Genomic DNA, 12,819 nt, shown 5'->3' with positions numbered 1-12,819 from the left:
GTGGGGTGGGGTTACCCGTTGCCTGTCTACCCCTCTGCTCCCCGAGGCAGCCGCTGCTCCATTTTATTTTAATAATCATAACCTCCACCCTCCCGTTCATACTTTGCCGCAGGAATGGAGCAGCAAGTCCATAGGTAGCGGAAGGGTCCCCACCCTCCTCTTCCCCCTCCTCCTCCCCACCCCTTAAGGGGCGGTGATCGCAGCGGAGAGGAAAGAAAAGGATGCCACGGAAGCTCTTGTTGCCTTATAAATCTGTTTTTTCTCACTTTCGAGCTCCCCGGGGGTTGCATGACTCTTTGGCGATGAACGCGGCCAGAAGTGGCTACCGGGTCTTCTCGGCCAACTCCACCGCAGCCTCCACCGAGCTGGCGAAGAAGATCACGGAGTAAGTTGCCTTCTCTTTCAAGTTTCTTTCTCCCCCATCGCTCCGCTGCGCGGGCAGGAGCCCTCCCGAGCGGCTGGAGAAGCTTCTGGCATCCCCCCGCCTTGCCAAGGCGTCTCCTGCGAACACCTCTGTGGAGATTTTGCTCTGGGAATCTTCACCAGCTCTGCCTGAGCCAGCGATGGAAATGGACCCGCCGCTTGCTCCCTTCTTTGACGTCCATTTCACTGCTGGAGAGGCTGGGCTGCAGCAAAAGCTGTTACTTTTGGGGAGGGAGGAGGTGAAACTTGGCTGGACAAACCTCAGAAAAGCTGTTTTAGCTCAAAACTTTCTCCGACTCCTGACCTGGTTTTCCCAACAGCTTCGGTGCTTGGGGCAAGGGGAGTGTCCATGTGCACATCGGCACCGAACCTTGCGCTGACCAGAGCGGCTCTGGGAGAGCTGGGCAGCCTGTGCTGCTTGGTGCAGGGTAAAAGTCTGCCCCGTTTTCTTCAGCCCATCAGTTTAGGCAGAGTTTGACCTTGTCTTGTCCGGGACAGGTGCGCTGGGTCCTGCTGAGTGAAGGCTGTCACAGCTGCCTCCAAAACGGGGCTCTTGGTGCACAGAGCTCTGAGTTTCCCCCAGCACTTGAACTTTGGGGTTGAATGAGTTCGGTTCAAATTGGAGCAGTCCCAGCCAAAGGGACTATTCTGAGAAGGGCATCTGTGTATTGGGCTGTCAGCTTAGAACAGGGTCTGGATTTTCTTTATGCTGTTTCTCAGCTACTGTTCATAGGCAGTTGATCCCAAAATCGAGGGGTCTCAGTGCTTATTTCCCTGCTGCAGGTTACAGCATCCCAGTTATCCTTTCTAGGTGTCTGTGTCCCGTTCCCATCTCCAAGGGTGTGTTTAAATTGGAAGTAGGACTTAAGTACAGGTGTGCTGCCACCTTAAACTATGAAAACACTTTGCTGTTTGTCCTGCTCGCTTAATAAATAGTGTTCAGTCCTTAGCACAGATTATCTCCACGGAGCTGACTTGTCTGTTTGGCTGGGAGGTGTGTTGGATAATAGTGATGAACTTCTTCAAGTGTGAGGCTAAGAGGAAAATCCTTGTGTTTGGGAGTGGAAAGCTTTTTTGGTTTGTTTTTTTTTTTTTTTTTGGCCCATGTGTTCTTGCTATCTTTGGTCAGTTCTTTCGCTGAACTCTGAAATTAATATATCTCTCTATAAAAATAAGTTTTGCTGCAGCAGATGGAACAGAGTTCTGGAGGGCTTGTTCTGTTGCATCAACATAGCACAACAGAATTCCCCTGGGGACGAGCTCCCAGTTCTCAGGACTGGAGGAGCAAACAGGCCATCCTTCTTCCTTGCTCTTTGTCTTAAAAATAACTCCCTTCTTTTTAGAGATGAAATGAGAAGAGACATGCAGAGGCTTCCCCAGGCTGTGGTGCTGACTGGGGTGGTGTGCAGATGTTATCCCAGGGATGCTCTGAGGGGGAAAGAGGCAGGATCTGGATCCAGAATGACCTCTCCATTCCCTCCTCAATCTCTCACCAAGTAAATTTCTAATAGCAGCAATGTGAGGTTTCTGCCTTGGCTCTGCCATCAGTGGGATGGTGGATGCTCTGGTGGTGGCACGAGCACAGCCCTGTGACACACAGCTGCTTTTTAACTGAGGCTTAAGGACATTTATCTTTGCTGTGGGTGCAAAATCTGGAACTCTGTGCAGTACAGATTTGCCCACAGTAAAAAGTCTCCCAAAATTCAAGGTATTTTCAGCATCTAGTGCTGTGTTTTTGCACTGCCTTCCCTTGGGAGCTCAAGGGCTGTTTCAGCTGACCTGTAACACATCCCTTGTTCTTTCAGGTTGCAAAAGATGCGTGGCTGCTGCCTTTCCCCCATCTCACATCTTAGCCTGTTCTTTGCTGGGGAGGTCAGTTGCACCTTTAAATAGAGTTGGAGCAATCTTACAAGGGTGAGTCTGTCCTCTAATATTGTGTGTTCCTTTTAAAGTTTTTTTTATGACCTTGAGTAAAAGTACTAAAAGAACTTTAAAACAACACACAATATTAGGAGGGCCCCTTGAGACACCTGTCCATCTGAGCTCTGTCCTTTACCTGTAGGTGTGAGCTTAAGATCTCTACTTGAGTGGTTCTGACTTATCCTTTTTAAAATCTCAAGCCCAGAGAGGAGCAGTGTGACACTGCCCAGCTTTCAGACACCTGATTTATCTCCTTGCTTTGTTTTCTGCAGAACTTCCAGAGCTGCTTTCATTTCAGGCTCTGAGCATCATGTTCTGGCACAGTTCTGATCTTCATCATTCCCCTTGAGCATTCTCTAGTTATGGGACAGAGATTGATGATCAGTCTTGCTTTCACTTCAGGTTTTCAGAGCTTTATTTGGTGGTAGTGACTGCCAGGGAGAGGAGATGGTTCTGGATTATGAAGACCTTGTGAAACTTGAAATAGTGGATGTTCCTTAGATTCAGCACCCCTGAAACATAAATAAGCCCATATATTTACTTTTCCCTTATGAATTGAGAGTGATGATTATTTTATTTAAAATTCTTTCCATGATGGAAAAAAAACTCTTGCTGTAATTAGGAGACTTGGGACCTGATTACAAACTGCATTTTCAGGGGAGAAAGATAATTTCTGTGACCTAATGGGTCCTAATTCTGGTCCCTAATGGGTCTGTGTGCTGGGGGGAGGCAGACCTAGGAAATCCTTTTGATCTTTAATCCAACAGATGCATTTAGATCTCCCTCTGACTGCAGTGCTTGGCTCAGCAGGTACAAATATTAGATTCTACTCACTGCTTATGTGTTTGGCTTGGAGGGGGGTGGTGATTGAATCTTGCTAATGCCTCCCCAGAGCTCGTGCAGCTCTGTGCTGTGGGATGTGATGCTGTCTCACTGCCAACCCTGGATGTGAGTATTCCAGAGATTCACTCAGTTTGCAGCATGGAAAATGCCGGTGAGCTGAAGGTAAAGCATTGCCATGAGCCTGAACAACATGGAATTAGGAGAACATGGGGATTTGTGTTTGGGCCTGTGGCTGCAGGGAGCTGGGTCACAGCACTAAAGCCAGGGTGGTGTTTTCTGTGTTTGGATGGGAGGGGAGCCCTGCTTTGGGGGCAGACTGTACATTCAGAGGACTTGCAGCAGCCTCCCTCAGCTGAAGGGGGATTTCTGGAAGGAAATGTATTCTTTAGGTGGCAGAGGGGAGTCAGAGCATCTCTGTGCTGTTCAGGTGGAGCACAGAATAAATGAGCAGGCTGGGCTCATGTGGAGCTTTCTGTGCTGGCCAGCACAGCTTTAGGGGGAGGTTCCTTCTCCAGGAGTGGGCTGGTGGGAGCAGAGCAAGATCTGCCTGGTGTTTGCCACTAGCTGGGCTGCATGGCTTTGGTGTGGCTGCAACAAGTGATTCCAGTGGCAAATGAGCAGTAGGGACTTCTGGATATTCTTCAAATATCCAGTTGTGCTGGGTGGATGGAGAGAGGCAAAGGAGAGCTCAGATAGTTTTAAGGATATCTCAACAGATTGTATCCAGGAAGCTGCCATTCCCTTTTCCTTTCCTGGCTGTTCTCATACTGGGGGATTAGGAAGTGCACAGCAGAGCTGCCATTGTGCTGGCTGGACCATGACTGATCTTTATTTAAAGATTTGTTCAAGTTTGAAAAGCAATTCAGAGTCAGGCTGTGCCTTGATTTGGCCACAGTCAGGCACAGCACAGACCCTGTGTCCTCTGCTCCAGCTCCTCCTGAGGCTGCACCATTCCTGGAGTCTGTACATGTGGGCAGAGTTGGGAGTTTGCAGAGCTGAGACCAGGGAAAGTGTTTATAATGAAGAGGATATTGCCAAAATAAAATATCATAATTAAGAGCTTTGTGTGCAGATTTCTCTTCAGATGGAATGTTAGTGCTGTGAGCTGGCCGGAAGCTCCTTTGGAGATAACCTGACAGATGTCTTGGATTCTGGTCACAGAGGGGGACAAGGAAGCACAGCCTTGCTGAGGGCACTGAAACAGGCTCTGATGGCACAGAACACTGGGAGTACATCTGCCCCTCGAAATTGCTTCAGCTGAACGTGGAGTCTCTCTGGCTGCCCTTTGTCTCAAGAGCCTGGTACAGTGATTTTTGAGTCTTCAGCAAAAAAGTCCAGTCTGATACAATGTTTCCTAAAATGCTGCAGTGTGTCACTTCCTTGTTAAACCATAGGTGACTCCTGAGCTGTTTGCATTTAGATGTGAATTTGAGACATGTTTTATAAACACTTTTGTATTCACAGCTTCATATCCTCTTGGCATGTTTTGAGACTGCAGAAAGTTAGATCATCCTTCCTGGGCAGTGTTTACAGATTCCAGATCAATAGGAATTTTTACTGGCCAAATGCTCTGAGTAGGATTTTTAAAGCCATAAAGAGTTTGGTTTGTTTTGGTTTTTTTTCTCTTAGATGCTGTCATGTCCCAGAGGAGTTGGTGTAGTGATGGAGCTAATGTGAGGATAGCAGCTAATTTTGCTTGGAGATGTGATTTATCTGCAGGACTTAAAATGTTATTTTTCCCAGAAGCAGCTTTATCTCTCTGGGTGTGTGGTCTGGGTTCCCTGCAGTGGCACTTTCTCTGTCCTAGGGCAGCTCTGCCTGTGTCTGCATAGGAGTGATCAGTAACTGTGGTAGCCCAGGTTCTTGTGATTATGCTGTTAGTCCTGGGGCTGGATGAAAACAGCCCTTGCTGTCAATTCAATTCCTCTATCCTCTAAAGCACCAACCACTTGGGAGCTTCAGGTTGGAGAGGATTTTGAGAGAAAAGATTTGGGATGGAAGAGAAAACAAGGGAGAGGTAATAGGAAGGGGAAATTTATCTTTGAACTCTGGCTGCTGCCGGGCTGTGTGTGTGCCCTGCCCTTGACTTCCATGCAAATATCCCTTTTGATAAAGTCCTGTGGAATTTGGTGCTTCACAGCAGGAATTGTACCAACAGTCCCCTCTTTATTGTTCTTGACTCAGTCAGGGTTTATCAGACTCCTTCCCTGGCTGATACCTTGTCTAAGTGAGGCCTGGAGGAGGGGATTTGGTGCCAGGTGGGTGCACATACCTCAGCTGCTCTGGGGGAGCTGCCTCTGGACCCTGCTGTGCCTGTGGCTCCTCTGCAGTGCTGCAGGCAGGGCTGCTCTGGGACTTTCATGGGCAGTTTTAGCTCATATCCACTGCTCTTGTTTACTTGTAGTCAGCAGTTGGAGCAGAGCTGGGATTTATTGTCTGGCTAGAGCTGCTCATTTTCCTAAGCTGGCATCTGCCTTGTGTCTGCTGCTCCCTGCACCCAGGTTTGACAACTGAGCTGTTTTAGTGCCCCAAGCCAGGCTGGTTTAGTTCCTCTTGCCATGGGAGCAAATTTGCACTTGTGATTTCTTCTTTCAGCAGCACACAAACTGCATTGCTGCTCTGTGCTGAGTAGGAGAGCACTGGGCTCTGCTTTCTGCTGGCTCCATCATGGAATCATGAAGTTGGAAAAGACCTTTAAGGCTGAGCACAGCTGTTAACCCAGCTCTGCCAAAGGTGCCATATCTCCATGGCTTTTAAACCCCTCCAAGGATGGTGACTCCCACTTCCCTGGGCAGTGTGTTCCAAGGCTTGACAGCCCTTCAAGTGTTTCCTAATACCCAATCTAAACCTCCTCTAGTACAACACGAGAGCATTTCCCCTTGAGCACCCCAAATCTGGTTTTGTTTGCCAGCACTTAGCACTGAAAGTGCCACCTTCCAAGGGCTGTTTTGCTGAGATGAGTCTGCCTGGACTGGTTTTGAAGCTTTCCTTCCTTGCCCTGAGATGCAGGGCTGACTAAGAGCACTTGCACAGGCTCTCCAATGGATTTCTTTTCCCCAGTGCTGAGGTGGGATGGTGCTGTGTGCAGTGAGGTCAGGGCACACATGCCTCCAAGGGGAGCTTGCAAGACTTGCCGTGCAGTTGTGGAGGAACAAGTGTGAGTCATAAACATTTCCCACCACACACTGCTCTGGGCTGGGGGTGTGTGTTTCTGAGCTTGTTTGGACTCAGATGCCTTAGTATTGAAGTGGAGAAGACCCATCTTCCTTGATCAGCACCGACTCCGTTTATTGACTCAATCAATCACTTTTTATAACCGTGTTAATTAAGTTCATGCATATTGCAAACCCGAGCTCACAATAGGCCAGAGATAACACACCAACCTCTCCTTTTGTTTCCAATACCAAGATTTGTGTTCTCAAAACTTACTTTTACTTTCCCAAAACAGCCAAAGATAGAATATCTACTTGTTATGAGAAAGCTGCCTGAGAACTCTGGTATGCAAGGTTCTCAAGGCCTTCATGTTTATCACTTTTACTTGTAATTAAAAACAACCTGAGAACTTCTACTGTTTACAGAAACAGGCTGTGAGAATTTGCTCCTCACAGCTGCCTTCTAAGCCATTTCTGAAAAAATCTCCAACACCTTAGCAGTGATTAGGACTAAGCCTGGTGCTTGCAGATGCCAGACTGTCCTCATCAGGACAGCAAGATCCCACCTGCAAAACTCACCTCTTGTGTCAGTCTGGCCCTGAGGTGCCCAGGCTTGCTGATACTTGACACTGAAGATACTGAGGATGTCTTTGCATTGCAGCTGCAAGTTTTAACCCAGCTGAGCTGAGAGGAGCCCAGGCAGAGATCTGTGAGGCTTGTCTGGCTGCAGGGGATGCTGCATTTGTGCCTGAGCAGGGCTGGTGACAGTCTGGCATGTCCAGCTCTCCAGGGGGATGCTGCACTTGGTGCCTGAGTAGGGCTGGTGACAGTCTGGCACATCCAGCTCTCCAGGGGATGCTGCATTTGTGCCTGAGCAGGGCTGGTGACACTCTGGGATGTCCAGCTCTCCAGGGGATGCTGCAGTTGTGCCTGAGCAGGGCTGGTGACAGTCTGGCACATCCAGCTCTCCAGGGGGATGCTGCAGGTGGTGCCTGAGCAGGGCTGGTGACAGTCTGGCACGTCCAGCTCTCGTGGTGGCAGTTTAGTCACCAGCCCAGCCATTGCAAAACGTGCTGCCAGACACTCAGTGGGCAGGGGGTGTGTGCCAGGACATGCTCTGGAGCCAGCTAAGCAAACATATCCCATGGCATCCGAGTGTCTGTTATCTCAGCTGTCCCAGGCACACTCTCCAGGCCAGCTCCAGCTGGGACCTCCAGCTTTGGCTCACAGCTGAGCCCAGCAGTTGCTGATGGCACAGAAGCAAGCCAGGGTCAGGCTGTGTTGCTTTCACTTCTGACAGCACAGATCTTTGTGACAATTGAAGTGCAGGGCTGAGTTAGTGGCTGAGGAGATGGAGACCAACTGCAAGGCTGTAGACCAGAAAAAAAACCCAGCAGAAGATCTGGACTCTTCTGTTTGGAGTTAGTCCTGATCTGCAGAATTTTGGCACATATCCAGGTAAATACAGTACAAGTACAGGCAGGAAACTGCTGCCACAGTCAGCGTGGTGAACAAAGGTCTTTTTCAGGCATAAACTGTTTCCTAATTCATTGTGTGGCCATGGCCACAGAGCAGATCCTGGGAGAGGAGGGAATTGCCCCACTCCATCTCACTTGGCCAAAGCATCTCCACTGCTGGCTCAGGTTAAAGCACAACAGCCTTTAAGTACTTACTAATGGATTACTTGTCAGTACAGTTAAATACTGAAGTGTCACCTGAGGGAAAAGTCTGCATTTTGGAGCCTTTTCAAATGCTCTTCAAAGTCAGTCTTTGTTTTGTAAGAAAGAAATTAAAAAAGAGAAGGAGGGTGACTAATCTTTGTTGCGATGAGTGTTGTAGATTTGATATTTGAGAAAAGGAAGGAGTAATTTGATAAAATAAAAAACCTGAAGTTAAAATCTCATTAATCATTTGAGTTATTTCAAAAGGAAGGTTCAAGGAGAAAAAGGAAAAGAGGTGGGAGTCAAAAGAAGTGACTCAGGTGCCGTTAATTGAGTCTGAGTAAATCATTGAACTCTAGTTGCACATCAGAGCTGCCCGAGGGGTCATTGCAGAGGCTGGCAAGGTGTCCTTTGCCATCAGGATCACAGCCTGTGGTCACTCCCACAGCTCTGGGCACAGCAGTGACCTGCTGCAGAGCTCTGTGTCCCAGGGCCCCCTCAGGGCCACCAGAGACCCCCAGGGAAGGGAGGATGATGTAGTTCTGCAGCCTGGCTGCCTCACTCGGCTCCCTCTTGGGCAGTGCTGTGTTTTGGTGGTGTGTGACCTGGTCCAGTCCTGCTTGGCAGCACAAACTGCTGCTTCCTCCATTTCTCCATGTCTAATGTCCTTTTCTTCTTTGCAGGCGTCTCGGTGCTGAGCTGGGGAAATCTGTGGTGTACCAGGAAACCAATGGAGGTAAGAGAAATCTCTGCTATTTGCAACTGTTTTGAGGTAATCTTAGAAACGCTGGGCACCTCCATTGGCCAGACCTGTCTAAGAAGTGCAGTGATTCAGCTGTGATGTTGCTGCTGCTCCTGGCACTGCTAAACCTCCAAGGCTGACCTTGGACAAGGCAATTAAACATGTTTCTTGTTTTCCCTGGTTATCTTGTTTGTCTGCCCATCTGCAAACTCTCCTCTAGAGTTCTGCCTCAGGTTTTAGCTGCTGCCAAATCTTTTATGCTCTTATGCTGAGCAAAACATCTCCAGATTTAAAAGTAATGCCCTGCTTTTTCAGTGTCTGCCTTGTGAGCTTTTAAATTATCCCTTTCTTTCAGCCCTTCCCTGTCACACAGAATTTACAGCTGCCCTTGCTTTTAAAAGTGCAAATTCATGGCTGTGCTGGGGAAAACCTCTTGGAGGTTGCTTTTGTTTTTAAGGAGGTTAATACTCTGCAAGTGACCACTTTCAGATGCTGGGCTAAAACACAAAGGTATTGGCCAGCAGAGTTCTGTGGCCAAGAGTCATTTACTGTTTCAAGACCTCTGATACCTTGTTTGCAAGAGAGAGTAGAACCAGAGAGCTGCTACAGACTGGAGGAAGGGATGGAGGGTTTGTGGGGGGCTGCTGCTGTTTCAGCCAGGATGGGCCTCACAGTGGGAGAGCTGCTGTGCTTGTGCTTGGGCTGCCTGGTGCATTCCTGCCCAGCAGAGCTCGCTGCCCTTTGGGCTTGGTTTTAAATCAATTAAAAAGGTTGCTTGCTCTGAGGTCTGAAGTGGTTTTTCATCACTGCCCAGCAAATGAGTCTGCTCTCAGCAGAGCCCTGTAGGGTCACTGCCAGGCCAAGGCAATTGGAATTGCACAGCTGAGGAGCTGTCTCTCCTCCTCCTCCTCACCCCTGCCCTCCAGCTCAGTACTGTGTGGGAAGGGAATGGCTGAGGGAGGCACCTTGGGGAACCTGCAGTCATTGTTTGGCTTTGAGAGCTGCTCCAGGCTCAGCTTCAGGAGGGACATTGAGATGCTTGAGCGTGTCCAAAGGAGAGCAACGAGGCTGGTGAGGGGCTTGGAACACAAGCCATATGAGGAACGACTGAGGGAGCTGGGGTTGTTCAGCCTGGAGAAAAGGAGACTCAGGGGTGACCTTATCACTCTCTTCAACTTCCTGAAGGGTGGCTGTGGTGAGCTGGGGGTCGGTCTCTTTCTCCAGGCAACAACAGACAGAACAAGAGGACACAGTCTCAAGCTGCACCAAGGGAGATACAGGCTAGAATTAAGGAGGAAGTATTTTACAGAAAGAGTGGTCAAATACTGGAATCATCTACCCAGGGAGGTGGTGGAGTCACCATCCCTCGAAGAGTTTAAAAAAAGACTGGATGTGGCACTTGGTGCCATGATCTAGTTGAGGTGTTAGAACATGGGTTGGACTCGATGATCTTAAAGGTCTCTTCCAACCTAGAATTTCTGTGATTCTGTGATTCTGCCTTTGAGTCAGGGACTGTAGGGGTGGTGCTCAGCAGAGACCTCCAGCCTGTGTCAGTGTTGGAGTGTCTTGAGATTTGGAAGTTCTTGCTCTGAACTTGGTGCTGCTGGTGTTGCCCTGAGCTCTCCAGCCAGCATAGAGCTGATCTCACGGTAAACTGAAAGAGCAAAGTGCAAAAAGTGCTGAGTTACCTTCTTGGAAGTACTGAAGGTTGTTCTGCCTTGGGTGGTTAACTGCTCACTAATGAATGTGCTGTTTACAGCTCTCAGCACTCCATGGAAGCATGAAAATGATTTCTCATTGAGAGTTAGGTTAATTGTCTTCTAAATTTTAAAATTCTAAAATTCTAAATTCTATAAAAAATAAACAGCTATTTCAGCTTGCTTTTGCTTTGTAAATATAGCTAACTCACTGGTGTGTTATGCCAACTGTACCCAGGTCCAGCCTTTGGAAAATCCACTTGGCTCATCTGTGTATGTGCATGCACAAAGGGCAGAGGAGCGAGTCCTCACCTGCCCTGACCAGGGGGCAAGGTTCCTGCTACAGCATGGTGTGTTGTCACTGTCAACCTGATGTTTGGAAACAAATCTGACTCTGTTTTCCATCCTTTGCAGAAACAAGAGTTGAAATAAAAGAGTCTGTCCGTGGACAGGATATCTTCATCATACAGACAATCCCCAGGTGAGGCACTTGTGGCTCAGGTTTGGGTGCCTGGATCAGGATGGTTCAGTGGTTTGCTCACTGTAAAGCAGCACAATGAGCAGTGGAATTGCACTGTTGTCATTGCAGTGACTGAGATTAGGGCTCACATAGTGCTAAGCTGTTAACATTCCCATGGGATTGGTTGCAGCTTCCCATCAAATAGCTGGAGTGTGTCACTTGAGGCAGAACAGAGTGACTGATGCTTTCCACTGAAGCCTCCCTGCTCTGTGGCCTTGCAGGCTCAGCTGTTGGGTGATGTCTGACTGGATTTCCACCCCAGGATGGGGGATTTTCCTCTGCCTCCCAACCACCAGGCAGCAGAGCCTCCATCAAACAGCAGCTGCTGCTTTCCTTGCAGGCTGGATTACTCTTCTCCTTCTGCTGGAGTGGTGTGAAACTGAACTGGTGGAATTCCACAGCCTCCCTCCTGTGCTTTTACAGTTTGTGATGATGGTGGGCCTTTTTGGGTTTGATTTTGGGCTGTTTTAGGCTTGCACTAAGAGAAGTGCTGCAAATAAACAGGGGGCTAGAAAAGCATGGGTAACCCCAGGAACCTTGCTGCCTCAGGAACAGCACCAGGGTGATGGGAAGGGAGCCTACAAATAAATGATAACTTCAAATTGACCTGCTGTGAATAGAGGAGGTCCTTGGTCCTGTTTTCAGGGATGAGGTATTGATATGAACAAACCAAGGACATTCCTGCTCTGATAGCTTTTTCCAAGTTACCAAATTCTGCTCAGATTTTGGAGATCACAAGAAGTAATAAGTTAGCAGAGCTTAATTTTAGCTCAAAAGTAGCAGGGAGCAGAATTGCTTGGATACAGGATTTTTCCTTGCTTGCCAGAGAAGTAGAGCCCACTGAGAATTCAAGTTCATTTCCTCTGTGAAATGCTTGGCCTGTTGCAGAGAAATCAGTAGGACTCCTAGAGCAGCTTACTCACTTGTGGAATTCCTCTTGCAGGCAGAAACATGTTCCTAGGGCTCATCTCTCTCCAGAGAGATGCCCCAAGCGTTTCTTCCCTCAGGGAGCAGCTAAATCTCTGCAAGATGAAAATCCCCTGCTGCAGGATTATGTTTTGGGTGAATGGTGCCATTCTGTTGTCCCTTGTGAAGGAGTTTTCTGGAATAACCTGTAACTGAGAGCTGTGTAAACATGAAACAGATCAAGTGTTCAGAGAGCTAACTCAGGGCATTAGGGACAGGAGCAGTTTTGGGAGGGGAAAACCTCCCCTTTGGTTTTAACTTGTTGATCCCCTTGTTTTTCCATTAACTGAGTTCAGTGATTTGGGCCAAGAAATGGATCTTTTTTTAGCCAGAATGTTCAAGGCCCTCCAGGTGAGGAGCCAGTGTTGTGCAGCCAAGTCATCTTTCATTCCTGAACTGCAGCTGTGCCTTGCTGCATTGCTGGAGAGGACAGGTTCAAGGACATCTCAGTTCTGCAGTGACTTTCAGGGAGCTTTTCAGGAGAGTCAAAACAACAACTGTGGGGAATAATCTAAGAATAGGATTTCTACACTCAGTAGTGGTTTGAAAAGAAAATATTAGGACTTGTTAGTAGACAGGGAAACAACCTTGTTGTGCTGCAGTGTGAATTCACAGTCTGCATCTTAAATGCACAGAGATCACAGAAAGACCTGAATATTTGATACAGGCTCTCTGTCATAGAAGCTGTAGCACAACCAAAAAAAAGAGTGACAAGGACAGTTACCATCCAGGACTGGTGCGTGGACTGGCATTTGTGTGAGGGAAAAATCAAATAGAAAAATGAAGGGCTTGGTGATTTTGTGGTACCATAAAGGCAAAAGGAGCCTTTTAGTGCTGAGTGTTGGTGCTGATTGTTGCAAAGTCCATGGAGAGTTTCTCATAGGGTGTTTGCTCA

At 48.2% G+C, this 12,819-nt stretch overlaps 1 protein-coding gene across 7 annotated transcripts in view; it reads left to right on the top strand.

Annotated features, from left to right (window-relative positions):
- The window catches only part of PRPSAP1 (phosphoribosyl pyrophosphate synthetase associated protein 1), a 26,116-nt gene that overhangs the window by 531 nt on the left and 12,766 nt on the right, over positions 1-12,819 (top strand). For 4 of the 7 annotated variants that reach the window (XM_005494064.3, XM_005494063.4, XM_026797483.2 and 1 more), the window contains exons 2-4: positions 274-385; positions 8,683-8,735; positions 10,853-10,919. In XM_005494064.3, the coding sequence (XP_005494121.1) occupies positions 303-385; positions 8,683-8,735; positions 10,853-10,919 (203 nt within the window). In that variant the 5' untranslated portion in view covers positions 274-302. Of the gene's footprint in view, positions 135-163; positions 386-2,243; positions 2,338-8,682; positions 8,736-10,852; positions 10,920-12,819 lie in introns of those variants that run through there. The other 3 variants (XM_014272055.3, XM_074555271.1, XM_005494065.4) reach the window with 3 other exon arrangements.

Source organism: Zonotrichia albicollis, chromosome 19, assembly GCF_047830755.1.
Source record: "Zonotrichia albicollis isolate bZonAlb1 chromosome 19, bZonAlb1.hap1, whole genome shotgun sequence".
NCBI lineage: Eukaryota > Metazoa > Chordata > Aves > Passeriformes > Passerellidae > Zonotrichia > Zonotrichia albicollis.
The sequence above is the reverse complement of the archived record's forward strand: the minus strand, read 5'-3'. Positions and strand labels throughout refer to the sequence as shown.